Source organism: Tamandua tetradactyla, chromosome 1 (genome assembly GCF_023851605.1).
Source record: "Tamandua tetradactyla isolate mTamTet1 chromosome 1, mTamTet1.pri, whole genome shotgun sequence".
NCBI lineage: Eukaryota > Metazoa > Chordata > Mammalia > Pilosa > Myrmecophagidae > Tamandua > Tamandua tetradactyla.
In genome coordinates, this window is record NC_135327.1 from 133,556,772 (window position 1) to 133,583,572 (window position 26,801).

Below are 26,801 nucleotides of genomic sequence, written 5' to 3' on the forward strand. Positions count from 1 at the left end.
ACCTTATTTATGAACTGTTTACGTCTGTTATCTGTCACCATACTTTATCACCTGAATAAGACACTAAAATACTGTGCCAGTAAAATTCTGTGTGAATCCTTTCCATATACCATATCAAAATAGATAGATAATCTCCAAGATATTTAGAGAAACTCAGAGTGCAGATATTATTGACATGTACTGTTATCTTACACCTCCTAAGTATGTGTTCACCTGTTCTTGTAATCTAAAAATTGTCAGATGTTGGCAAGGAAATCTGGGGATTTCCAGCATGTAAGCTAATCATGGGCTTTTATTTCTGTAATGATTTTTTAAATTATTTATTTATTCTTTGCTAGACCTCATAGCCAATCTTACATACCTCCACATCCAGATTTGTAAAACACTCCTTTTATTTTAAATTTTAAGCTACATTAAAAAAAGTCCATTAAATGCAACGCATTACTAATAAACATCCAAAACAGTTTATCAATTTAAAATACTATGGAGTTGATCAAAAAGTCTAGAGTATATTATTTTTCTTTACCATTACTGGAAGTTTGATTTCATTGAAATATAACTCAATTCCATGCATGCTTGCAGGCATTTTAAAAGTGAGGCAGTAGATTGAGGGGTATAAGCAGTACAACAACTAATTTTCTGGCTAACTGGACTTTCTCCACAACTTGTTAGAGAGAATGGTGAGAAAGCCGGCGGTGATATTAAATTGGGCAGAAAGAGCTCATCAGGTTATTTGTTAGTAACTGACTCATGCTCCATGGTGCCTGCAAGCCTTCCTATATTTCATTTGGAGGGCGTAATTTGTACATTATTAATATTACTGCAGAATAAAGTTAAAATGAAACTGTGATGTTGAATTAGATATCATTTTTGGCAAACTTTGAGTTTCATTACAATAATCACCATTGCCTATTTTTTATTTTTCTATTCCTCCCATATATTCTCTCCTTTTTCTCCCAAATGGATGTGGTATATTTAGACAATAATGACTCCTTTTCTACTCAAAAATCGTGTTCTTAGTATGCATTTTATCATACTTCTTAAAGTTATTAAGCAAAGAGAGATTTTAAAATTATGTATGATAAACTTGATTAGTAGCTCTTAAAAATCATTATGATCACAATAGAGGGAATGGCATGTCCACATTTCCAATGACATCAATGTTTCTGGACATTGTTCTCTATTTTAATTCTCTTGCTGCTTAAATATTATGTAAATTTTTGTCTTTTAGTAAACTGAAATTGCTTGCCTTCCACAGACTCTAAAAGTTCATTAAAAGAAATAAGCAAGCAAACAGAGGCTGGTAGGTTATTAAAAGAACGTATTGAAAGAAAAAAGGAATTTTTTTTTTTTTTGCTTTTGTTCCATTCTTTAATTTTTTTCCAAATCATGGTCAATTGTCATCAGGTACCAGTACTATAGATGCTTTAAGAGAGGTACAAATCAACCTAATTTTTTCACAAAAAAAGAGTTTAACAGGAATAGTTGGAAGATGGTGGAGTAGAAAGCTTTGAGAACCAGTCCCTCCCACAGAACAGCAATTAAATAGGCAGGAATTATCTGAATCAACTGTTTTGAAATAACAGAACTCAGCAGAACACTATGTAGCATCCAGGAAAAAACAGAAGACAGAGTTGTGGTAAACACCAGTGAACTGCCCTTTCAGAGTGTGAGTTGCCACCACCCATCTCCCCCTTTTGCAGCAGACAGCAGTTGAATGGGGCCTGACAGAGCTTGACTGGTGCTACTCCTAGTTCCCCAAGATCCACAGAGAAGAAGGACACAGTCTGATCTCTGATCAGTGCTTTCAATTGGCTACATCAGATTGCTGGGGTTCTGGCTCTGAGGTTGACAATTGCTCCAACCCGTTAAACATCCTCAGAGTCGTGGAGGTCAGCTGAAGGGCAACATTTTCCTGGCAGGTGCCACATCAAGAAAGTACAGCTTTGGGAAGTCATGGAAGAAGCTCTCGAGCCCCTTCCCAGTCTTTCCCTCTTTCCTCCCAGGGCAGTTAGGGGTTGGCCAGTAATCCTTTTGTGGGTTCCTCAACTGGTCTAGCAGGGAAAGTCTGATTTGGAAAACTTCTCTTTTATGTGCCCCCCTCCTAGCAGCTTGACATAACAAAAGTAGTTTAAGAAACAATTGGAGCAGATAACCTGAGGCAAAGACTTGCCTGCTTTAAGTCCTGAGGTGGAACTCCTGAGAGAAAGATCTGTTTCTTGGAAGATAGAGTGGACATTCAGACTCCTATAACTACCCTGAGACCAATAATAAGTCCAGATTCAGACAAGACTCAGACCCATAAAAGACAGGGAGGACATTGCCCTTTGCAGTCACCTTGGGCTGATCTTCCTGATAAGAGGGTTGAATTTAAAGGTGATCACAATGTAAAATCAATTTACAAAGATGGTGAAAGGTATTTTTTTTGTTTAGGTTGGCTTGGTTTTGTTCACTTCTGACACTCAAGAAAATCTGTCATATCATTAGCGGCTACAAAATCAAAAAGCAGATATCTTAGTGAATGAATCCCCGAGTTTACATTTTAACATTTTAAAACATTAAAATGTATGGAGTGCAACAAAAGATTACAAGACAAAGAAAGAGGAAATGAGAGCTGACCCAAGAACAGGTAAAAATCCAGAAAATATCAATGAAGAAGACCAGACTAGGTATATACTAGACAATCACTTTAAAGAAATCATCTTCAACATGCTCAAAGAGATGAAAGAAAATATTGAGAAAGAACTAAAGACTCTATCAGGAAAGCAATGAATGAACAATATGAGAATTGCAGTAAGATAGAAATCCTAAAAAGGAAATAAACAAAAATGCTGGAGGAGATGACAATAACTAAATTGAAAAATTCCCAGAAGGGTGTCAACAGCAGATTGGAGCTGGCAGAGAAAAGAATCCATGAACTTGAAGAAAAGACAATTAAAATGAGTCAGACTGATACAATGAAAAAAGAATCATACAGGGTAAAAATAGGCTGAGACTGTGGGAATGATGAAGTGTACCAATATACACCTTACGGGAGTCCCTGAAGGAGAAAACAGAGAGAAAGGAGCAGAAGGAATAGTCAAAGAAATAATGACAGAAATCTTCTCTAACTTAGCAAAAGATGTGAATATGTGTATCCAAGAAGTCCACAGAACTTCAAATAGGATTATATTATCAAACTGTCAAGACAAACTTGTTCTGCCAAATGACAAGAACAAGGAGAGAGTTCTGAAAGCTGCAAGAGAAAAGCAACATGTGATGTACAAGGCAGTCCCAATTAGATTATTTCTGGGTTTTCATCAGAAACCACAGAAGCAAGGAGGCAGAGGTTTGAAATACTTAAAATGCTGAGAGTAAACAATTACCAATCAAAAATTATATCCAGTGAAACTTTCTTTCAAAAATGAGGTAGAGATTAAAACATTCCCAGATAAACAAAAGCTGAGGGAGTTCATCACCGCTAAACCTGCCCTACAAGCAGTGCTGAAGGAGACTCTTCAGACTGGAAGGAAAGGACACTAGACAGCAGTTCAAAGTAGCATAAAGAAATAAAGACCTCCAGTAAAGGTAACAACATGGATAATTATAATTACCTGTATTTTTGTATTGAAGTTTTTTGGAATGTAACTCCACTTCTTACTTCCTATGGGTGCTAAAATACAAATGCCTAAAAGTAATCATAAATCTATGGTTTGGGATAAATATAATGTACAAAGATACAATTTATAAGAAGTACAAAAATTGTGGGAAGTTGGAGGGATGTAGGAATAGTATATGTATATACTACTGAAGTCAACTTGGTATCAAATCAAATATAATTGTTATATATTTAAGATGTTAAGTTTTAACTACAAAGAAAATATATGAAGAACATATCCAGAAAGAAATGAGAAGGGACTCAATATGTTACAATACAAAAAAAAAAAAAATCAAATAAATATGAAATGAGGCCTTAACTGAATAACTGAGAGGCAAAAAAAGTATGACTTGCAAAGACTAAACAGCAAAATGGCAGAAAAATGGCCTGCATTATCAGTAGTGACTTTAAACAATTTACATTTGCCTCCAGTCACAAGGTAGAGATTGGCAGAATGGATTAAAAGCATGACCCAACTATGTACTGTGTAGAAGAGACACACCTTAAATTCAATGACATAAGCTGGTTGAAAGTGGAAGACGGGGAAAAAATATTCTATGCAAGCTGTGACCCAAAGAGAGCTGGAGTCACTATGCCAATATAAGATAAATGGATTTTTAATAAAAAAAACTGCTATGAGTGAAAAGGGTAGTTATTATACACTGACAAAGGGGCGAATTCATCCGTAAGACATAACCATTATAAATACATATATACCTAATAGCAGAGCCCCAAAATATATGAAACAAATACTGACAGATTTGAAGGGAGAAATAGACGGTTCTAAATTAACAGAAGTACAGCACTTGTTAGGAAGGTTCAGAGACATCTGTTAAGCAGCCAACACCCAGACCTCACCTACCCACATCTCCCTTTCCAGGGACATCACAAACACCTGCAGTGCGGCCATCCTCTGGCCCTCCACTACCCCCACATCCTTCACTATCTTATGCCAGTTCACAACTTGGGGTGGATGTTAAGGCTGATGAAAAGGCCATGACAGACCTTAAACCTGGAAAGCAGCCCCAGATGCTTGAGGGCAGGAATTCTCAGTGGCAGGGTCCCCTCACTGAAGTGGGTAAAACCACACTTAAACAGTAGAGATGTGTCTCTCTACTCCAGCTCGAAGTTGGCTTTGCAAGGCTGCCATGTATATACTCCAACTCAGTTCAGTTTTCGGCCACCCTGGGAGGTCTGTCATGATGGGAATTCTTTTCCTGCTTCTGCCCCTGCTTTTGGATTTATTATACTAAGTAAGTGACTGGGAGATTTGCCCTGTCTGGAATCTTTATATTCTGCACATTAAAGGGATTATTTTCTGAAAGTTTCTGCCATGCCCTGAACCTGTGTCCCCACGACACACTGCTGAAGTAACTCACTCAACTTTCAATAATGGGCAAAACATTCAGACAGAAGATCAATAAGGAAGCATAAGACTTGAATTATACTCTAAACCACTCAGACGTAATAGACATATATGGAACACTTCACCCAATGGCAACAAAAGACACATTTTTTTTCTTGAGTGCACATGGATCATTCTCCAGAATAGACCATATCTAAGGCTATAAAAGAAGTCTCAATAAATTAAAAAAATATGAAGTCATACACTGAATCCTTTCTGACCATAATGGAATGAAGCTAGAATAAATAACAGAGGGAGAAACGGAAAATTCACGAATATGTAAAATCAAAAAATGTAATCTAAAATAGCCAATGAGATAAAGAGGATATATAAAAGGAAATGTATAGCTATAAATGCTTACATTAAAATAGAAGAAAGTTCTCAAATCAGGTTCCCAACCTGAAAACTGGAAGAACGAGAATATGAAGAGCAAACTAAACCCAAAGTGAGCCAGAAAGGGATATAAAGATTAGAGTGGAGATAAATGAAATAGGGAATTTTTTTTTAAATACAGAAAATCAGTCAGTTCTTTGAAAAAAAAGATCAATAAACTTGACAAATCTTTACCTAGACCTTTGAAGAGAAAAGAGAGGACACACATAACTAAAATCAGAAAAGAAAGGGATGGGGGCAGTATTAAAATTTAAAAAATGACTATAAGAGGTTACTATGAACAACTATAGCAACAAATTAGATAACCTGGATGAAATGGAAAAAATGCCTAGAAATACACCAAATACCTACACTGACTGTGCTGGTTTAAAGCTATTGTGTACCCCAGAAGAGCCATGTCCTTTAATCCTCATTCAGTATTTCTGGGTGGAATCTTTTTTATGTTTTCCATGGAGATTTGATGCACCCAGTTGTGGCTGGTAACTTTTGGTTAGATAGTTTCCATGGAGATGTGTTTCCACTCATTCAAGGTGGGATCACTTACTGAAGCCCTTTAAGAGGAAGCCATTATTGGAAAACACTTGAAAGCCACCAGAACCAACAGAGCCCACACAGCCAGAGACCTTTGGAAGTGAAGAAGGAAAATGCCCCCCGGGGAGCTTCATGTAACAAGAAGCCTGGAGAGAAAACTAGCAGATGTCACCATATTCACCATGTGCCTTTCCTATTGAGAGAGAAACTCTGAACAACATCAGCCTTCTTGAATTAAGGTATCATTCCCTCATGCCTTAGCCTGGACATTCTCACAGCCTTGCCTTAATTTGAGCATTTTTACAGCCTTAGGACTGCAAACTTGCAACTTAATAAATTCCCCTTTTTAAAAAAGCCATTCCATTTCTGGTATATTGCATTCTAGGAGCTTGCAAACTAGAACACTGACTCAAGAAGAAATAGAAGATGTCAACAAATCAATAACTAGTAAAGAAATTAGATACAGTAAAAAAAAACAAAAAAAAAACCTCTAAACAAAGAAATGCACAGGACCAGGTGGCTTCACAAGGGAATTTCACCAAATGTTCCAAGAAGATTTAATATCACTCTTGCTCAAAATACTTCACAAAATTGATTAGGAGGGATTACTCCATGATTCATGCTATGAGACTAATATCACCCTCATACCAAAGCAGATAATGATACCTCAAGAAAAGAACACTACAGACAGATATATTTTATGAGTGTAGGTGCAAAAATGCTCAAAAAAATACTAACAAACCAAATCCAACGGCACATTAAAATAAATGTACACCATTATCAAGTGGAATTTATCCCAGGTATGCAAGGGCAGTTTAACATAAGAAAACAATTAATGCAATACTTCACATTAACAGAAAAATACACATGATTATCTCAATAATACAGAGAAGTCATCTGACAAAATACAGTATGCTTCTTAATAATCAGAACACATAGAAAATGAGGATTAGAAGGAAACATCCTCAACACGATTAAAGGACATATATGAAAAACCCACAGCTAATACTCTACTGCACGGTGAAAGACTGAAAGCTTTGCCCCTAAGATCAGACTGAAGACAAGGATGCCCAGTGTCATCACTGTAATTCAACATTGTACTGAAAGTTCTAGACAGAGCAATTAGGGAAGAGAAAGAAATAAAGGGCTTCCAAACTGTCAAGGAAGAAGTAAAATTTTCTCTATCTGCAAGTGGCATAATCCTTTATACAGATAATCATGGGAAATCCATAACAAAACTCCTAGAGCTAATAAATGAATTCATCAAAGTGACAAGGTACAAGATCAATGCTCAGAATCAGTAGTATTTCTATGCACAAGTAATGACCAATCTGAAAAGGAAATCAAGAAAAAATTCCATTTACAATGATATATAAAAGGATAAAATATCTAGGAATAAACCTAATCAAGGATGTGAAGGCTTGTACACACAACAGTACGAAATGTTACTAAAAAAAATCAAAGAAGACATAATAAGTAGAAGGACATTCCATATTCATGGACTGGAAGAATAAATATTAAGATGTCAGTTTTACCCAAGTGACTTACAGATTCAACACAAACACAATAAAAATTCCATACCCTTCTTCAAAGAAATGAAAAATCATCAAGCTTATATAGAAGAGTGAGAGGCCCTGAACATTCAAAACTATCTTGAGAAAGGAGAAGAAAGTTGAAGAACTCACTGTTCTGATCTTAAAACTTATTGTAAACAAAGCAACATGACACTGGCACAAAAACAGACATATAGACCAATGGACAAACTGAGAGCTCAGAAATCAACCCTCACATTTATGACCAACTAATTTTTGACATGGAGGCAAAGAAAGAATGGTCTCTCCAACAAATGTTGCTGGAAACACTAGATCTCTGGATCCAAAAGAATGAAGGTGAACCCCTACCTCAAGCCATATATAAAAATCACCTCAAAATGTGTCGAAGACCTAAATATAAGAACCAGAACTATAAACTCCAAGAAGAAAACCTAGGGAAACATTTTCAGGACCTTGTATGAAACAATGGATCCTTAGACTTTACACCCAATGCATAAGCAATGAAAGAGAACATAAATAAATGGTATCTCCTCAAAATCAAAAACATTTGTGCATCCACAGAACTTATTCTGAAAATTAAAAAGACAACCTATACAATGGGAGAAACTATTTAAAAACCACATATCCAATAAGGATTTAAAATAGAAAATATATAAAGAAATCCTTCAACACAACATCTAAAAGACAAACAACCCAATTTATAAATGGACAAAATACTTGAGTACACATTTCTCCAAAGAAGATCAAAAGGCAGATGAAAAGTTGATCAATATCTTTTGCAATTAGGGAAATGCAAATCGAAACCATGATGAGATATTTCACACCTACTAGAATGGCTATTAAAAATCTCAGTAAAAATACATAAAAATTTTAAAAATGGGAAATTACAAGTGTTAGAGAGGATGTAGAGAAATAGGAATATTGATTCATTGCTGTTGGCAATGTAAAAATGGTGCAGCCATTGTGCAAGACAGTTTGGCATTTCCTTAGACAGAATAGAATTACAATATGACTTGCCAATCCCACTACTATGTATATACCCCAGAGAACTGAAAGCAGGGACTCGACCAGATATTTGCACACTGAGGTTGATAGTGGCATTATTCACAATTGCCAAAAGATGGATGTAACCCAAGTGTTCCACAACCAATGAATGGTAAAACAAAATAGGATATATATACACAATGATATGATTCAGCCATATAAAGAAATGAAGTTCTGATACATGTGTCAACATGGATAAATTCTGAAGACATTATATTGAATAAAATAAGTCAGACACAAAAGGACAATTATTGTATAATCCCACTTATGCAAAATAAAAAGAATGTGAAAACTCAGAGATTCAGGAATTGGGTGGGGATAGGGAATAGAGAACTAATGTTTAAAATGTACAGAGTTCCCATTAGGAACTATGGAAAACTTTTGGTAATGGATGGTGGTGATGGTAGCACAATACTCTGAACATAATTAAAAGCACTGAATTATATATTCGGATGTGATTAAAAGGGTAACTTTTAGCTAATAGATATGTAACTAAAATAAATACATTTTTTAAAACCATGGGCCTATACAATACAGTAAAACCCAAGTTAAACTATGGTTGCAGTTATTATTACAATTGCTTTTATCAATTATAACAAATATACCACACCAATGCAAGGTGTTTATAATAGGGTAGTATACGGCAACCCTGTATTTTATGCATGATTTTTCCATATATCCACAACATTTTAAAAATAAAGGTGAAAAAGAAAAAGTTTTACAATACTTTGACTTTTCCTCCTAGACATTTTAACTGCCATTTCTTAATGTGTCCTGATTTATAGCATTATCCATATAATAATCAAAATTGAATACAGTAAACATTTAAGCTTCTCATTGTATATACATAACTCCATTTTATCCATTTAGTGAAACAGAATAAACATGGAATAAACAGTACTTATAAGGATAACTGCTTCCAAAATGGTTTAGGTTTCAGGACATTCCTTCTTTCCTCTTAATATATATTTTTGATTAATATGTAAGTAAATTTGTAAAGTTTTAATCCCAGAAATATTTTCTACTTTAACACACCTTATACTCTTAATAATTTCATAGCTTACGACAGATAATTTAGCCTCCAATTTATTCGTGTATGTTATAATAGATAATTTAGTCTTTTTTCATCTCCTGTGTGTGTGTATGTGTAGATAGCCATGCATGAAAGTAGGATGTGGTTCTGATTGTATCCAGCGTTGTCTGTTAGACGGTTTGTAATATGAAAACACAAATGGTTCAGAGACCATTTTCTTGTTAAAACTTACTTTCATTCATATAACAGAGTAGTAAAATACATTCCTGAGGTCTTTTCCATGTGCGCTCTTACATGCTTCTGTGTTTATACAACTTTTATTTATGGCTTACTATAATTATTCAATTCTATAGTCCAACAAAATAGAGCTATGGTTCCAATGATAGTAAAATGCGGAGAAATCACAAGATATTTTTATTTGTATTGAATTTTGTGTTTACATAAATTTGCAGCTGATATACCACATTGGCTTAATTGTTTGAGGTTTTTTTAAAAATTGAACTGAAACCCTGAAGTAGTAGCTGCTAGAAACTTTTTTTTAAAAATAATCTTCCAGATTCCCTGTCATTGACTCCAAACTCTTCATACTGTTTTGAGAATAATGGCATTGCAGAACTATTCATCTGGTTGCATAATTTGGAGACCTAGTTAAGCATGCTCATTTTATAGAAAAGAAAATAGTCTTAGAAAATTGTGGGAATGGTCCAAGATCACATAGAGAGTTAATACAGAGGAAAACCAATATAGTGCTCTTTCAGATACCACCTTAAATTTTAGTTAAGTAGATGGCACCAGCCATAGTATAGCTGACTCTGCTCTTTAATGATCTTTCTAATGAGGAGTTTAATAGTTGTGTTTAAAGTAATATTCCTGGAGGTAATGCAAGAGCTACCTTGGTGTTGAGCAGAAACTTCTTTCACATGTAAGCACCAAAACTTTGTCCTTTCCCTTTTCATGAGAGGGCAAGCTACATCACAGGCCATGCATGTAATAGACCCATGAGGCAGAATCAAATGATGCCTGCCTGGAGCCCAACCGAATACATTGCAATGCAGATGTTCCTCTTAATAAAAATTATAAATGGTAGAGGTGAAAAAGAAAGCTTTCTAAGAACAAAAATGAAGGTTTGTTTATTACATCACTTAATGCATCTTTTTTTTTTTTTTTCCTAAACTTCCTTTGGTTTTGTACCAAATTAAAGATACTTGTTATGGTCAAATATTTAAATTTTGACTATACTCTATTTTAAACTGGTGCATTATCTGGCAGGCCTTTGGGTAAAAAAAAAAAAAAAAAAAAAAACACGAATAATAATGGAACTTATTTTTTAAACCTACAGTATAAATTTGTCTCTGATATGAACAAATAATGAAACTTTTTTTTTAAGAAAAAGATTTGATAAACAAGATAGGATTTGTCACAATGGTATCCTCTTTTCACAGCAACAGCTATATATTGGTTCAGCTGCTGGGGTTGCTCAACTCCCTCTGCACCGGTGTGATATCTACGGGAAGGCCTGTGCTGAGTGCTGCCTCGCCCGGGACCCTTACTGTGCCTGGGATGGCTCTTCCTGCTCGCGCTATTTTCCCACTGCAAAGAGGTAGGAGAAATAGTAAACATAAAGAACAATGCTTGCTATTTACCTTCCCCACTTGCATTTATGGGGCAGTTTTTTTTTTTTAATAAGTACATCACACTTTGCTGATGCATAAAAATAAATTTTAAAAGGTTTTTGTTTGTTTTTCTTTCTCTACAATAGTCAAATCTATTAGAAAACAGAGGGAAGGTTGGGTTCTTAAGGTAATAGAACAAATGTTTGCAGTAAATTACGGAGGGAAATCTAAAACAGCGCAATCATAGCCCCCCCCGGTGTTTATATTTTTTAATTATAAGGTTCTCCAGCTTCTTTTTGCAATGAAGGAACTGAGGCCTCATGCCTTCTGACCTTTTGTGTAAAAATTTTCCTTTTATTCTATCAGCATCGTTCTATCCTGATTTTAAATTTCAATCTCCGATGGGCCTCAGTGACTCAGCAGGCAGAGTTCTCACTTGCCGTGCAGGAGACCCGGGTTTGATTCCCAGTGCCTGCCCATGCAAAAAAAAAAAAATTCAATCCAGCAAATTTATGTTCCTGGATACTAGAAAATCCTCAGAGAAAGGAATTTATTTACCTTTAGAATCTTAGAGAGTAAACAGAAATACAAGTATACAAATTCAAGAAGCATTTTATCAAATTTCAGAAATACCTCACTTTTTTCTGTGACATATATAAAATTGATAATCTTAAAATATCTTTATTTGACCATAATATAAATTCCCCTATATTATCATACTATATCATCTTACATTTGCAGTGTTTGAACTTGAAATATAAAACCATACACATACATATATGTGTAACACATACACATATATACATAATAAGTATTCTCAGTATTTAAGAATAATTTTTGGACATACATGAATAAATTATGGTAGATGTATGTATCTGTGGTAGATATGGTAGATACTAGAAAGTTATCAGAAATAATATTATAATTAGATAAAACATAACTGTAAGTTCCTGTATAATAGATTAAATGCATTAAGAATGAATATTCATTTGCTCATTAAATATTACATTCAGCAAATGCTTTTATACAGTATACCTACAGAGAACTCCTAGACATATCCTAAAAGTTGTACACAACTTATATACTTTAAAGAATTAATACTTTTTAAATTTCACAATGTAGGTATCTCAACATATTCTCTACTCTATGCTGATGGTTCCATTTCTTTGTTGATATTTACCAAAGCTTAAGGAATGAGCTATGATAGATGAATGTAGTATAGAACATCTTGCTAATATGAGTCTAAAGATTAATATCACTCACATAATCCTATTGAAACATAAAATAGAAACCAGTACTATGAAGCCACTACATTTTAGGGGCAATATGATTTGTTTTGACTTGAACTGTACTTAATGTTTTCAAAGGAGCTATGACTTTCAAATGAGCTACAGACATCTATTTTCCATAGCTAGTGAGGTGTTTTCTAGGACATTCAGATCATTTTTAATTTTTGGAAAAATATTAGGAGGAAAAAGGGCCCTAATGTCTTCTTGAATATTTTACTTATACACTTAAAATAGCATTGAATGTAGTGTTAAATAATTTGCAGTTTAAATATATAATGTCATTCCATATGCACTAAAACACAGAGTCTTCTTAACATTAATATTAGACAGATATGTAATACTAACTCATGCCATCTAAGAAATAAGTGAAATGTTTTTAGGTTTTCAATGTTCAGATTAAACAAATATCCCCAAACTTTTCCAGTCTGCTACACATAGCAAGTTTGTATTACTTTCAAATACCTGTAAATGATTGTTGGAATTTCAAAGTTAAAATAAGAACTTAGTGTAGAGCTGTCTTACTCAGCAAAGAACCATGGCTATTTTAATAAAGAGCAATGTACAGTTTTTAGAGCAATAAAATTAAGCTATTTCAGATTAAAACTGTGTCCTTCCTAATAGCATTTAGCTCAAGGGGTCTTTAATATTAGTCTCACAATATGGAATTCATATTTGAAATAAAGATGAGTATTTCCTTTTCATGTGAAAGCATATAACATTGCCAATTTTGAGTTTTTCTTAATAAGAAAACAATAAGAAAACCATAAGCACATCTATAGTAAATTGAAAACTGTATTTTATGTATTTGAAGTGTGTTTAATGCATACCTACAATTCAAGATTTAAGAAATTACCATTAACACATTTTTGCTATGTTTTCTAGATTTTACTACAATTTCATGTGTCTGACACTATGTCTCTGCAAAAGATGTTTAGGGGTCTCACATTTTATATATTCTTTGGGATGGCATTTTTCAAAAGTCTAAATGGCAGTGAAAAATGCCTTCCCAAATGCTTTGTGTTTCATGTTTCACAAGTTCCCTTGTTGGCTCAATTTTGAAATATGCAACATCTGTTTGATAGTCTCACTAATTCTACAAATAGAAATCTATAAATACTTTGGCCTTCTAAATTTATGAATACAGTAACAAATTCCATATTTCCAATTCTCAGTAGCCTTGCGAGAGCTCTTTTCAGGGATGGTAACTAATTTTGCAGCGAGACAATGCCCATTAAAAATAGATGCAGAAATAGTTGAGCAAATGTCCCCAACCTTTTCCAGTCTGTTAAATACAGCCAATCTCCATCATTAATTTCTCCCTCAAACTACATGTCTTTTTTAGACCACAATGTCCAAAGCCTCGCTCTTCCTTCTCAGCCAACCATCAGCAAGGTGGAGAGATGTCCAGAATGTTCGGCAGCTGACATGATCTGGACAGTACAATACAGGAGCAATTAATTTTGATTTTTGAAAGCATCTGGCTTTTCTGCAAGCTGTGATTAATTCATCTCTTATCTTTCACAGGTCCACGTCCTTAAGCACAATAGTTATTATTTACTTCAATTCATAAATCGGTTTACTGTCATGGACATATAATCATTGAAAAAAATGGTAACAAAAAGTAAAGTGATATAGCAAAGAAAAAAGAAAATTAAAACTAACTTAAAAATAGAATTCTTATTCTTAATTTGCTTCAAATTTAACAAAAGTCTATTTAAGGAATTATGTATAAGAATTATGCATAAGAGAAAAAGTCCATTCATGAGAATTTTATTTTTCAAGCTTACTCCCTTATGAATGACAAGGAAAACTTTACTTTATTGAAGAAATGGGTTGCTTACTCTAAATTTTGACATTAAACCTACAGATATCAGATGTTAGATTGTATGGTATGATATCCAGTAATGAACAACAGAGAAATCCGTTATCAAAACTTCAGAAGACATTTTTTTTGTTTGTTTACTTGGGCAGGATCTGGGAATCAAAGCTCTGTCTCTGGCATGGCAGGTGAGAACTTTGCCACTGAGCCACCTGTGCCTGCCCGAAACAAAAGACTTAAACATTCTTACACTTTTCCACATTGGCATTTTGGAGATTGCACTTACCGACATAATGAATCACTTTCTAAAAACTTTTTTAACTAGTTGTAGATGTATCTCTTCCTCTAAGCTCCTGGATTCTTTGATATAATTTTTTTATTCTTTTTTATTCTTATGACAAATTCTGGAGGGACTAGAGATACAATAATGCCTTTTAAATATAATTGTTTTAGACGCACAAGACGACAAGACATAAGAAATGGAGACCCACTGACTCACTGCTCAGACTTACAACACCATGGTAAGTCACACAGATTTCATCTTCCAACCTAACATGGAGATAAAATCCTAAGCAATAATGCATACCCACATACATGCATGCAGGTTTGCACACTTCTCCCGGAATTAAAGAAACTCACTTAAAGAGAAAGAGAACTTAGAGGATTATGTTTATTTATTTTAGGTATGATAGACTTTCACATGATTTAAAGTTCAAGTTTCTTATATTGACAAAAAGAAGTCAGCTTTAAGTACCTTCTCCTATATGGTAGCAGTCTGAGGAGCTCAGGCAACAAAATGTTAATAACAATATATAAAAGAAAAATATATAGTTTTACAATGTCATACAAATTGTTCATTTATTGCTGAATATGTCATACAAATTATTCATATATTGCTGAATTTTATATATACATATGTATAAAATATGGTCCCAATATATTGTTATTGGGGTTATTGGTATCCTAATCAAGTAGAAGATAATTCAGATGTCTTCACAATGAGTTCACTAGTCTATTTCCTTGAAATGAGAATTTTGAGCCAAGTTTACTTTATGCTTCCTAAACAATGTCAAGGTCTGTTTAATGTCAAAGTAGCTTATTTAATGCTGAAATATCAACCAATGTTCCTATTAAATACAGTAACATATAGGGATTTCCATCTACCCCATTTGCATCATCTATGAAAAGAAAAATGATGCTATGCTTCCATCTACTGGGGAATCTCATCACTGCCATCATTGCTCAATTAAGAATAGCTAAATGTTTTTAAAATGAGAACATCGTAATTGAACAAATTACCCTATTAACTTTTTGGTGCATTTCATATTAGTCTTAAATTTATGTCTAATATTTTTACCAGTTATCTTTTATTTTACCTACCAAATCTAATAAAATACTTATATTCCATGAATGTTATAAAAAGAAATCATACTGCACAAATAACACTCCCAGCAAGCACCCCAAAACCTTATCATCTTTATCAAATATACATTTGCCTTGTGGTGTACTCTAGATATGCTAGAATTTTATTCATGCATGTTCTCAGAGATTTGGGGGGAAATGGCAATTCCAAGAGACAGTGACCATGAATGGAATTCTTTTTTTTTTTAATCCAATTTGCCATCCAAATTATCTCCCTGACATTTTCCTGTATTTTACTTTCCTGATCATAAGCAAGAAAGACACAGCTAAACAGGAATAAATGTTATAAGATCAGGCTAAGTGTCCTTGCACAGGTAAGGCACTGTATTGACCTGCCCTTGACATATACTCCTTAAATATTTTCAAATGGCATATTTTGTTTGCAATAAAACATCCACTTGTCTTCCGTGAACATTTTTTTTATGTAAAGACTTAAATATTGAGCATGATTCCACGAGTACAGTATTGGCCATTATTAATTCATTATACCAAGGAATCTATTTAGATATCTCTTTAGAAGTTAGTGATGATAACTGGAAATAAAAGAAACAAGAGGATGTAAGTAGAGCTTATTGACAATCTATTTGATTTTATACTACATATCAGGAAAGACCTTGTTATTTTGCTCACTGTTATATCCCAAGAGCTACAACAGATACAATACAATGGGTATTATAGGTATTCTGTTAGTATTTGTTGAATTAATGAATGACTTAAAGATTCCAGTCTATAGCCTAAGCACTTGTCTTATTGCTTCTGTTTTTCAATAGAGATTTGAATTAAATAGCATATATTATTTATTATGAAAAACTTTGTCATACATTGTTATTAACACCATCATATTCAGTAATAGAAAACCTTCTAAGGTACCTCATTATCATCCAGTCACTTTACTAATAAATATTAGTTATACATTACTGTGTAGAACACTATCCTATGTTCTGAAAATTGCTGTGGCATTATATATATAATCTTATTTTTTTCACCCATTTGTTTAGCACTCTAGTTCCATCATATACCCAGTTAGTTTCGAAGGAATGTGTTGGAATTATAAGTGTACATTTGCAGGAGAATATAATCACAGGAATGTTCTTTAAAAGCGAGACTGTGGCTAAATACTGTGGATTGTTGAATGAATGGGCTTTGGAGAGTGCTTCAGATTTTAAAGATGTGTTGTAATGAAATTACTCAGAGGCAAATAGAATGTGAAAAGCCTATGAAACTTTGGCGTACAGAATGTCTTGGCTATACAGAGAGTAAAACAAACGTGAATAATTTTTTCTCCTGATTCTTCAATACTGTTGGGAGAGGAGGGAATTGCTGTGGTTCAGTGTGACATGGTCTTTTGTATATGTATAGGCAATTCTAAGTATATGTTTGTAATATATGGGAGGAAAGGGTAAAATAGTTCAAGAAGCTCTGCAGCAATAAAACATTCCTTTTTTGAAGGCCTCTTTATTCTTTGTCTGCTTGTATGGCTAATTGACCAAACATAAAACACATATACCATACATTACAGTGAATTTCAAGTGTTTGGAAACGAAACCATTCCCATTTGACCAGGCTGTGTCTTACCATTAAGAATCAGTGAATTATCTTTGAATAGGTGAGGTCAATATTTGGAAGTAAAATGGGCAATAACCCCTAGCCTAGTCCCGTTAAATTATGTATGTTGTCTTGCTAATGTCACTTCTCACATTGAATAAAATATATGTGCTCATATGGAAACATATAAAGATATGAGATGTTTTTACAGAAAACTGCTAAGCAACATGAAGCCAAATTATACACTTCAGGCCGATCGTTTCCAGCTGTAATGGTAAATATATTATGTAACACTCCATATTTTAAATATTCTGAGGTTTTAATAAAAAGACTATATAAAATAACTCAGAATTAAGGTAGAAGACTTTGCACTTTAGCTGAAACCTTTAACACTCAGCGCTCTGCTCCCTCTTGTGTACCAGCCGCACTAATGGTAAACCAGTTTAGCTGAAACAGAAAAATCCATCTTCGCTTCCCTAGATCCCAGCACTCTCTCCTCCATGACTGTTGTCCATTCACCTAGGCGACTTTTAGTATAAAACCCTAAATATACATATGTTGGCAGGTCTTCTTGTCTTACCCTTCACACCTCATACAGGAAGTGAAAGAGAAATCTCAGGTTATTTCAAATTCCCTTCTGTGAAACAACTGTTGTGCACACAATTGGAACTTGTTTGACTTTGCATTCAAGAAAATGTGTGGCCAATTTACCTTTACACAACAACCTACTCCCTTTCTTTATTAAACTAGAATGGGTGTGCTGAGATCTAAGTGCTTAAAAAAAGATAAAAGTTACACTGTAAGAAACAATATATATATATATATATATACATTTTTTTTAAGATTACCTTCTAACATCTTCTTAGATTTTTTAAATCTTTGAGGTATTTGGTGTCTTATCTTTTAGTTAGATGTCATCGATGAATTTAGCTTCCTAATAATTCTCTGGGCTTTTCTGTATACATTTACTTTTGAGTATTCCACAGTGAACATCCATAGAATTCAATTGTTTTAATTGTCTCTACTACTGGCCCATATTGTTATGCCATTGTTGATATCAAAATCATTCCAGATTTTCATAAAACATCTTCGGCAGTACCATCCTTATGATCTGCAAGATCTCTAAATTTGAGACTTCTGTGACAGTGGTCATAGGGTCTCTACTGCCTTAGTCTCTTCATGTAGAAAATCCAACTCTTAGGTCCCAAAAGGAGCCTCATAATTTAATAGACGAACATAATGTCAGTCTTTAGCATCCAGAAATTTCATAAATCATTACATTTCATCAAATCGAAGATCTTACTGAGTGTGAAAGATGCACCATTATTTTATGTGCTGTTAAGAAAGAAAAACTGCCCAATAGGGCAGTCCAATTAGAGATGAACCCAGCATCAAACTAGGGCACCACATAATTCAGTGTTCAGGTGAATGAGAAATAATTTTTTCATGGAAGAATATAATAAGAAAATGTTCCTGCTTTAACCAAAATCAATGAGGGAAGGAAAAGAGAGGCGAATTTTTTGAATCACAAGACAAGTCCTTGTGAAGATTTACTTTTTGAATTCACACTGTCAGGATGGACCAGATCCTCAAGCAGAGACCTTTATACAAATGGTGTCAGGTTGGAGGGTCCCAGGAGACTGGAAGAAGGAAGAACAAATTCTTTCTGCACAGAAACAACTTCAGCTCAAAATTTAAGATATTTTAATATCAGAGATGATAAAATATTAAGGAGTATTTACCCTAGAATCAAATCATGACAGAATTATCTTCTATGACTTTTTGTAAACTCTTTTTGAAACCATTTGCACTGCTAATCATCAATTAATACCTTTAGCAAATAATCCAGTTATTCATATTACATGATTTTGAGAAACACACATACACCTACACACACATACACACACACAACCTGAATAAGAAAATTAAGAGGTTTGAAATATTTGGGCTATCATTACTCACTCTCTGAATATATGCTTATTTTGATATTGTTCCTTTCTTAAGGTTTTTAAGTATGTCCTGAGAGATCATCTGTTTATACACCTCTATGTTAACTGTTCTTAACAAAGCGTTTTAAGCATGCTTATTTTTTAAAAATTCCAAAACTCATGAGGACCAGATATTAAAATACAATATGGTATTTTCATTATTGCTTATGGAAGTTTTCTACTTCAGCAAATGGGTGTTTTCCATCTCCCATCATATCTCCTGGGGAAAAATAAATTAAATATTGAAGTCCATGATATCCCTATTTTTAAGTAAAAATTCCAATGGTAACTTTGCTCTGGCATATAGATTATTTCTGCTTTCTTTGGTAATGCATTTGCTTTAAAAGCACAAAAATAAAATAATACCAGATGTTCAATATAGAGTAAATATTACAGTTGACATCTTTATATTGGTATTGCTTTTTAAGTAATTGAGGTTTCTACCTGCCCAATACTAAGAAGCTTTGTAGCCTATGACATCACAAGGAATCAAGGTCAACACAGGTAATGCTAAACACTGGGAACTTTATAGCATCACTCAATTTCATTATTTTTAAATTAATGTTTAAAAATAAAATGCTAGTGACTCTCCCTAATAAAATGACTACTTAAGTGAAAGAAGATTAAAATGTATGGCCCTATCTGTCTATCCATCTACCTACCTACCTACTGACAAGCACAGCGTAAACCCACAGGTATCTGGGGCTTCTAGGATGACTGGGGGCTTGCTGAATTGCAAATTTCTGAACACTATATCTGAGTTGATAAATACCTCCCATTATTCAAAGATACAGAATTTAGGGCATAAAACAAAATAATTTAAAATTTAATTGGTTTTAGCAAGTTAATAAATTCTAAGTTTTATTTACTCTAAGTATAGTAAATTAATAAATTCTAAGTTTAATTTATTCTGAGTCTTTATTAATTCAGTCCATCTTGGTCTTGATAAGTCACACCCACTAAACTTCATATCAACTCATCAGAGATTTCTGGGATAGATTATTAAGCACATGGACTTTAAAACACATATATGCATGCATTTCTAGTCCATGCATACATGCAATCACACATTCAACAATCATACTTGGAGAATCAAGCAGTTATAACACCACTAAATATTGGAGAAATGTCACACTAAGCATTATCTTGATAACAAAATAAAATATGATCCATGTCATATAATTTATCATATACTGTAGAACTTGTTTTATGCACACTACTATATATGTCATCATTTAGTCTGTTGTTAACCACTTTAATGGTTAGGATGCAAAAATACTTGTGAATGTTAAGTGGAGGGCAATATACTCTAAATAGGATGATGGATATTTTATCTTCTTATTTTTTTATTTTGGCGTGGGCAGGCTCCGGGAATCGAACCCAGGTCCAGGTCTCCAGCTCAGCAGGCAAGAATTCTTGTTAATGAGCCAGTGTTGCACTGTCCTAGCTTCATTTTTTTATTTTAAAATATGTTATGTTTCTTTAAGTGGAATTAATTCGTCCATGAAATGCCTTTTCAGCTGCTACATAAAGAGGTATTTGCCATCCACTTAAAGTCAAACTAGAGTATTTCCCATTGATGAATTTTTTGTAATTTTGGAGAAAATCATCTAGAACTCAGTACGGAATACCTAAGTAATTATGTTTTATGTAAATAGCACATACCTACAGTTCACTGACACCAAAAATTGTTGGGTATCATTTACGTTTCTGCTTTGTTGACCTTTCACACTATTATTGACACAAATATTAACACTACAACATGAGAAAATAACGAATTAGATTTCTCGTTGTGTAGCTGAGAGACAAATATAGTTGCTAAATAAATTAACTAAATATTTAAAATAATTTGCATCCATTTGCCCCTCAAAATTTAAGTTTTACTTTTATATTTTTACCTATGATAATCAGCCTTTTAATAACTCAAAAGGGAAAAACATCACAAATGGTAACAGAGAACAAAAGTCCTAGGTGTTGAATGAATATGTGTTTCACTAACTCACTCATCTCAGTCTTTCTACATATCAAATTCTCTAAGTAGGTTGAATTATTAACATTTCAATCTTAAGAGACATTTATAGGGTTAAAATGGAAAGTGAGATAAATGGAAAACTGATACGTGATGCCTTCTGTTTCTGCTATATTGGAAGAGAATCAAATGCTAAATAAGGCCTTTAGCAACATGATATTTCTGGCCAAATGATGGATATCAGGCTTTGTGTTGTTACAAAAAGGAAGCAATTTATTTAACTTCTTTCTTTCCTCCCATTCTTTCTGGTTTATTAGCCTCATTTCATTTCCATAAATTATCCCACTAAAAGAGGAAATGATTAATTGAAGATTACTTCCTTAAAAACATTATTTCTTGTCATTAACAGCTGCAACATATTGTAATGTTATGTTATCCAAACACACTGTGGTGCTTTTAAAATAATTTTAATGTGTTGTTACTCTCGTTGTTTTTTTGCTTTAACTGTTCAAATTGTTTAACCCATAAGAATTAATTACGTCAATTTAACAACTATACCCTTTTTGTGTATTAGTAATTTTCATGACAAATTTGCATTCATTCAAAAAGTTGCTGAGCGTGAAATGTATTTTAAAATGGTTACAATGAGATTATTTTCTTTCTTGGAATCTATATGATTACACCTTGGCCTGACCATCCTTTAGAATTACAGGTTTCCTTGGACCTAGGAGAAGATATTCATTTTACTTCTGAAATCCTTTTCTCTTCTTATTCTATGCTGCATGTTTGGAATTTGTAGCTTTGATTAGTATGATTTGATTAGTCAGTGCCTGTTCTACCCCATCTCTAAATTTGTAACAAATTACGTTTAATACTTAAACTTAACAAATTTAGAAGATTTGAACTGTGTACATTCACCAACAGTTTGATAAACTATTCCATTGTAATTAGGGTTACAAGCCATAAATCCTTTTTGATGCTTTAAAAACTCACTTTTAAAAAAAGAGCAAATTATGATGATTCTTTGCCTTCAGGAAATCAAAATTTATAACGATTCAATTTTTAAAGTTCAACCCAACATTTACCTATATTAGCCATTCAACAAACATTAGCTAAGGGCTCATAATATACTCTGTGCCAGGATTATGGAACACACAGTATATAAGAAGGTAATCACATTAGCACATAGCCTTAATACAGGACTATTAAGTGCTCTAAAGAGATACATTAAAAGAAATTTTTATGGAAGCACAGCAGGGGAAATGGTTTTTTTTGATAGCAATGGTGGAGTGGATTTGATGTTCGGGGGGAAAAAGGAGATAATTTTCCTTTGTATAGATTTTCATTAAAGGACTTAAGTATTGAATTAACAATTGAAACTATCACAACAATAAAAAAATAATTTCACTAATAATACTTTTGATTATTATATCCAGGCATTATACTATTATTTTAACATGGACATATTCTAAAAAAAAAAAGATTAAAAATAGTTATAAAAAGCTATCTATAATTGATAAATTACCTAGCTAGTATTTTTTTTTAATTGCAATTGTTTTGGTTTAAAAAAAAGTGATGCTACACAGGCAAAGCAGGCATATTGGCAGAGAACAAAACCAGGCATGCACAAGGATATATTTACCAAGAAGTTAGAAAGGTAAGACACAAATTTGCCTTAAAGCTTTCCATCAGTCAATATAGAGGAGAAAAAATAATCAACTGATGAGTCACAAAATCTATTAAAAAAAAAAAGAATCCATTCTATAAGAAAATCTCACAAATTCCTGAAAACTAAGGCCAGAAAGAAAAAAACTCCTAAAGGTGAGAGTAGAGAAAATGCTGCGATGTGGTACCACCATGCTCAACAATACTGTGGCATAAACAAAGTAAGCAACTCCTTAGGCTGTTTTTATCGGTTCTCAATGTAGGTCACTGAATACAATTCAATAATATCAATTATCTGGTGGGATTAACACTTCTTAAACTGCTCTCAAATCAACTAGCTTAATTCACAAAGAGAGTTTAGATTATCCTTACCCTGAATATGCAAGACAGCATAGCCTTTAGGAAATCTTTAATCAACAATATTTTTCTCTGTTGAGTTTTGATTTATATTCGTTACATTTGAGTTCAATACTATACTTTGAAAAGTACTTAGGGCACAGCTATTCTATGCGCCACTTCTGAGCAGAGCCTTTCGCTTTAGTACACAATCACACGTGTGTGATTGTGTGTGTAAATATTTTACAATATTTGGCACCTCCGGAGAAAACTGAAGAGTAAAAGGTACAAAATGAGACTCAAAATACAATTTCTCTCTGTAAAAGTTTGAAAAGATAGAAACACACATTGCTCTACTGCTCCCCATGCTGTGTAAAAGCTGCACAGACAGCTGGGTCAGGAAAGGAAATGGATATTTATCGACTGTCTCCTAATCATTCTTTCTGAGATATTAGATGGCTTTCTATTTATAAAGTACAAGTGTGGGGAAATGAACAGAAAATCTTTACAGGTTGGGTATCTGTCTATAAAGTGGCAGGTGTTGGGAAATGAATATAAAAAATCTTTACAGTATCTGGGTAAAATACTGTAGTGGCCTGAGGTGACTTTAAATTTATGGTCCCAATGGCAGAAAGATTCCATTCCATAGTAATTGGCAGAAACAGTTGCCTCCAGTGCAAGTTAACTTTTTTGTGATTGTTGTTGACGGCAACAGAACCTAACAAAACATCAAGCAGGAGAATCTGAAACCACAGAGGTACAATTGTACATCTGTAAATTGACTAGAATTTACCATGAGAGGATTTCCAGCTACACGCTAGCTAGCATGTAGCTAGAAGACACTTCCCTTTCTTTTTATTACAACGGAGTGAAAGAAAGGGCCAATTTAGAAGGAAAGGTGACCTTACAATATTGGAAAGAGGAGCTACACAAAGAATTTAACAAAACGTACCAAAGTAAAGAACCAAATTAGCCAATTGAAGTTTTTAACATATTCAAGTGATAAACACCCAAATGTCAGGATGTTTCTTGAAGACCATGAAATATTGATATATTAAACTTAAAAACTTGTCAAATCAATTACCACCTTCTGTTAGATTTTACTTTGGGTAAGTAATAGATAAAATGAAATTATTTATATATAAGAAAACATTTACTATGAAGACATTTCTGTCTTTTTCTTTTCTTTTTGGTACACTGAGAAGAGAGAAAAGATAACTGATTTTCCAAGAGATAAGAAAAGATAACAGAAAGCAGCAAACTGTGGGTCACTCAGAGTGATTAGATTGGGATGACAACTCAGACTTTGATTTTTTTTAACTGTACCCATTGATGTTTCACTTATATTAAACTATCTTCTTTCCCAAAAATAAAAGTAATATTGTTCTTCTCAGCTATGTGTCCACTAAGGGTCTAAACACTGTTCTTTGTTTGAGAGCGATAATTACTTATACCTTAGGTTTCTATAGTAACTTAGACAAGTATGGCCTTGTACTTTATGCCTTTGGATCTCTACAGCAACCCCAGGCAAGAGACAACTCAGTTACCATGATGAATTGCTACATGGGAAAAGGTGGCCTGGGAGACATGGCTGCTGAGTGAAAAGCCAGTGGTGGACCACATGTCATTTGTTTCTAAATCCAGTGGGTTTTCTACTTTATGCTGTCCAATTATCCTGTGATTCACTTATATATGTAGATATATAACTTTTCTTTTTTTGACTTGACACCATAGGCCTTAATTCTGTTGATTATTCTTTATTGTAGGTACAACTTAGTTCCCAAACTCTTGGCCAAGGAATGTAAAATTCTTTTTTTTTTTTTTTTGGTGACTTGATTTCATTTCCAATTCAAGCTTCCCTTTCTCTAGGGTGGCAGAAACTTCCTAGAAGCTACTCGGTTCCTTGAATGCGCCCCCATCCCCTCCCCAGCACTGCAAGGCGTTGAGGGCAGCAGGCGACCCTGGCTATGGACAAAGAGCTGTATTGGCCACTGTATAGTCTGGTCTTTAGTCATCATTTCCCCCGTGAGCCTTGGAGGTTTCTCTCTTTCTCAGTAGTATGATCCCTGGTAGCTCTTACTGCTACTCCCATGGCACTTGATAGTCTTAGGAATCATTTTCTCCCCTCTTTTACCATATACATCTGTGAAACTAGTCATGGGCCTGCCAAGCTAGCATCACTCAGTAGGTGGTTTCTCTCTTGGGTCTTGCCCTGGTACTCTACCTTAGCAGTTGAGAAACTCTGGATCTTAGAAACTGATTTCAGATAATACAGCATCCCGAGGAACCTACTAGCATCCATACTCTCTCAACTGCAATTTAGTAGTAAGAATTAGTAATGAGATATACATTCAGCTAGCAGTAGGAAATGTAGATATCTCTATCTAGGGAGGAAGCTGTCTTGCAAATCAGCACAGCAAAATGTACCATGTTTGAACTGAATAGTTCAAAGATGGCATTGATTGTAAAATGCACTAATAATTTCAGAGGTAAAACAAAAACCTTACCACCATCAATGCAGACAATCAGGTACACAAAGTTATACATCTGCAATAGGAAAAGCATACATCTTAGAATCAATCAGATGTATTTCATTCCAGTTATTTCTTGTTTTTTTTTCTTACTTTCACAGGCTTAAGTAAGAAGAGACAGTAATTTCTCAATATTAGAATTAGAATACTAAAGAAAGTAGGGCAAGAGAGAAAAAAGTCAGAGGCTGGCATTCTTAGAAAGGGCAAAATTGAAGTAGAAGGTCAACAGCAGGCAGAGTGAAAGTAAGATGATGGATATGGGAGAATGTAGAGATTGGATAGAAGCAGGGTTTGAAAAGCTTTAAACCTAGTAAGCAAATTATATCAGTTATGACAGACAAAAGTAATCAGTTAATTATGAAAAGAGTAAAACTGTCAAAGTGATGCTGAACAAAAAGGGGAATCATTTTTTTATTAAAAAATGTAGCTGTTTGTTGTAGAGTAAAAAAAAATTTTTTCATCTGTCCAGACTGTCAGCTTTCTGTGCATGTGAAATTACATTTATTATTTTATAAATTAATTTAATGAGTTCCAGATTGTACAGGATATCATAATGGAAAAAGGATTATACAAGAGTCTAAGAAGTTTTTCCTCTAAATGAGTTTTACCTAGACTCCCTGCATCATCTTTTGATCTTAACTGTGTTTCATTTACCACATTGAAGGAGGTTACATCAAGGGTAAAATAATAGAAACTTAATCAGGAAACAGGTTTCCTTATTGCTGTATTTTATTGTATACTCTTGCCATATTCTTTAGCCTAATTCTTGAAAGTAATTTTTAAATAAGGAAAATTGAAACCACATTGCATTATAGCTATTCGTCTTTCTGCTGAGCCATCCCAACCATTTCATACCAATTGTTCTTCAGAATAAACCTATGTATTGTTTAAGGGTTCTTGGTGGGAAAAAGAAACTTGCTGAACTCTGCTTTCTATAAAATACTAGGTAGATATTATTGGTTGATAAATTTAATTTTTACAGATGAAAAACCCACAAAGAGGTAAAATAATTTCCCAGAAACAGATAA

At 33.7% G+C, this 26,801-nt stretch overlaps 1 protein-coding gene across 2 annotated transcripts in view; it reads left to right on the forward strand.

Annotated features, from left to right (window-relative positions):
• SEMA3A (semaphorin 3A) overlaps positions 1-26,801 on the forward strand; it is a 225,617-nt gene that overhangs the window by 193,522 nt on the left and 5,294 nt on the right. For both annotated transcript variants that reach the window (XM_077151734.1, XM_077151724.1), the window contains 2 exons: positions 11,039-11,196; positions 14,771-14,838. In XM_077151734.1, the coding sequence (XP_077007849.1) occupies positions 11,039-11,196; positions 14,771-14,838 (226 nt within the window). The remainder of the gene's footprint in view (positions 1-11,038; positions 11,197-14,770; positions 14,839-26,801) is intronic.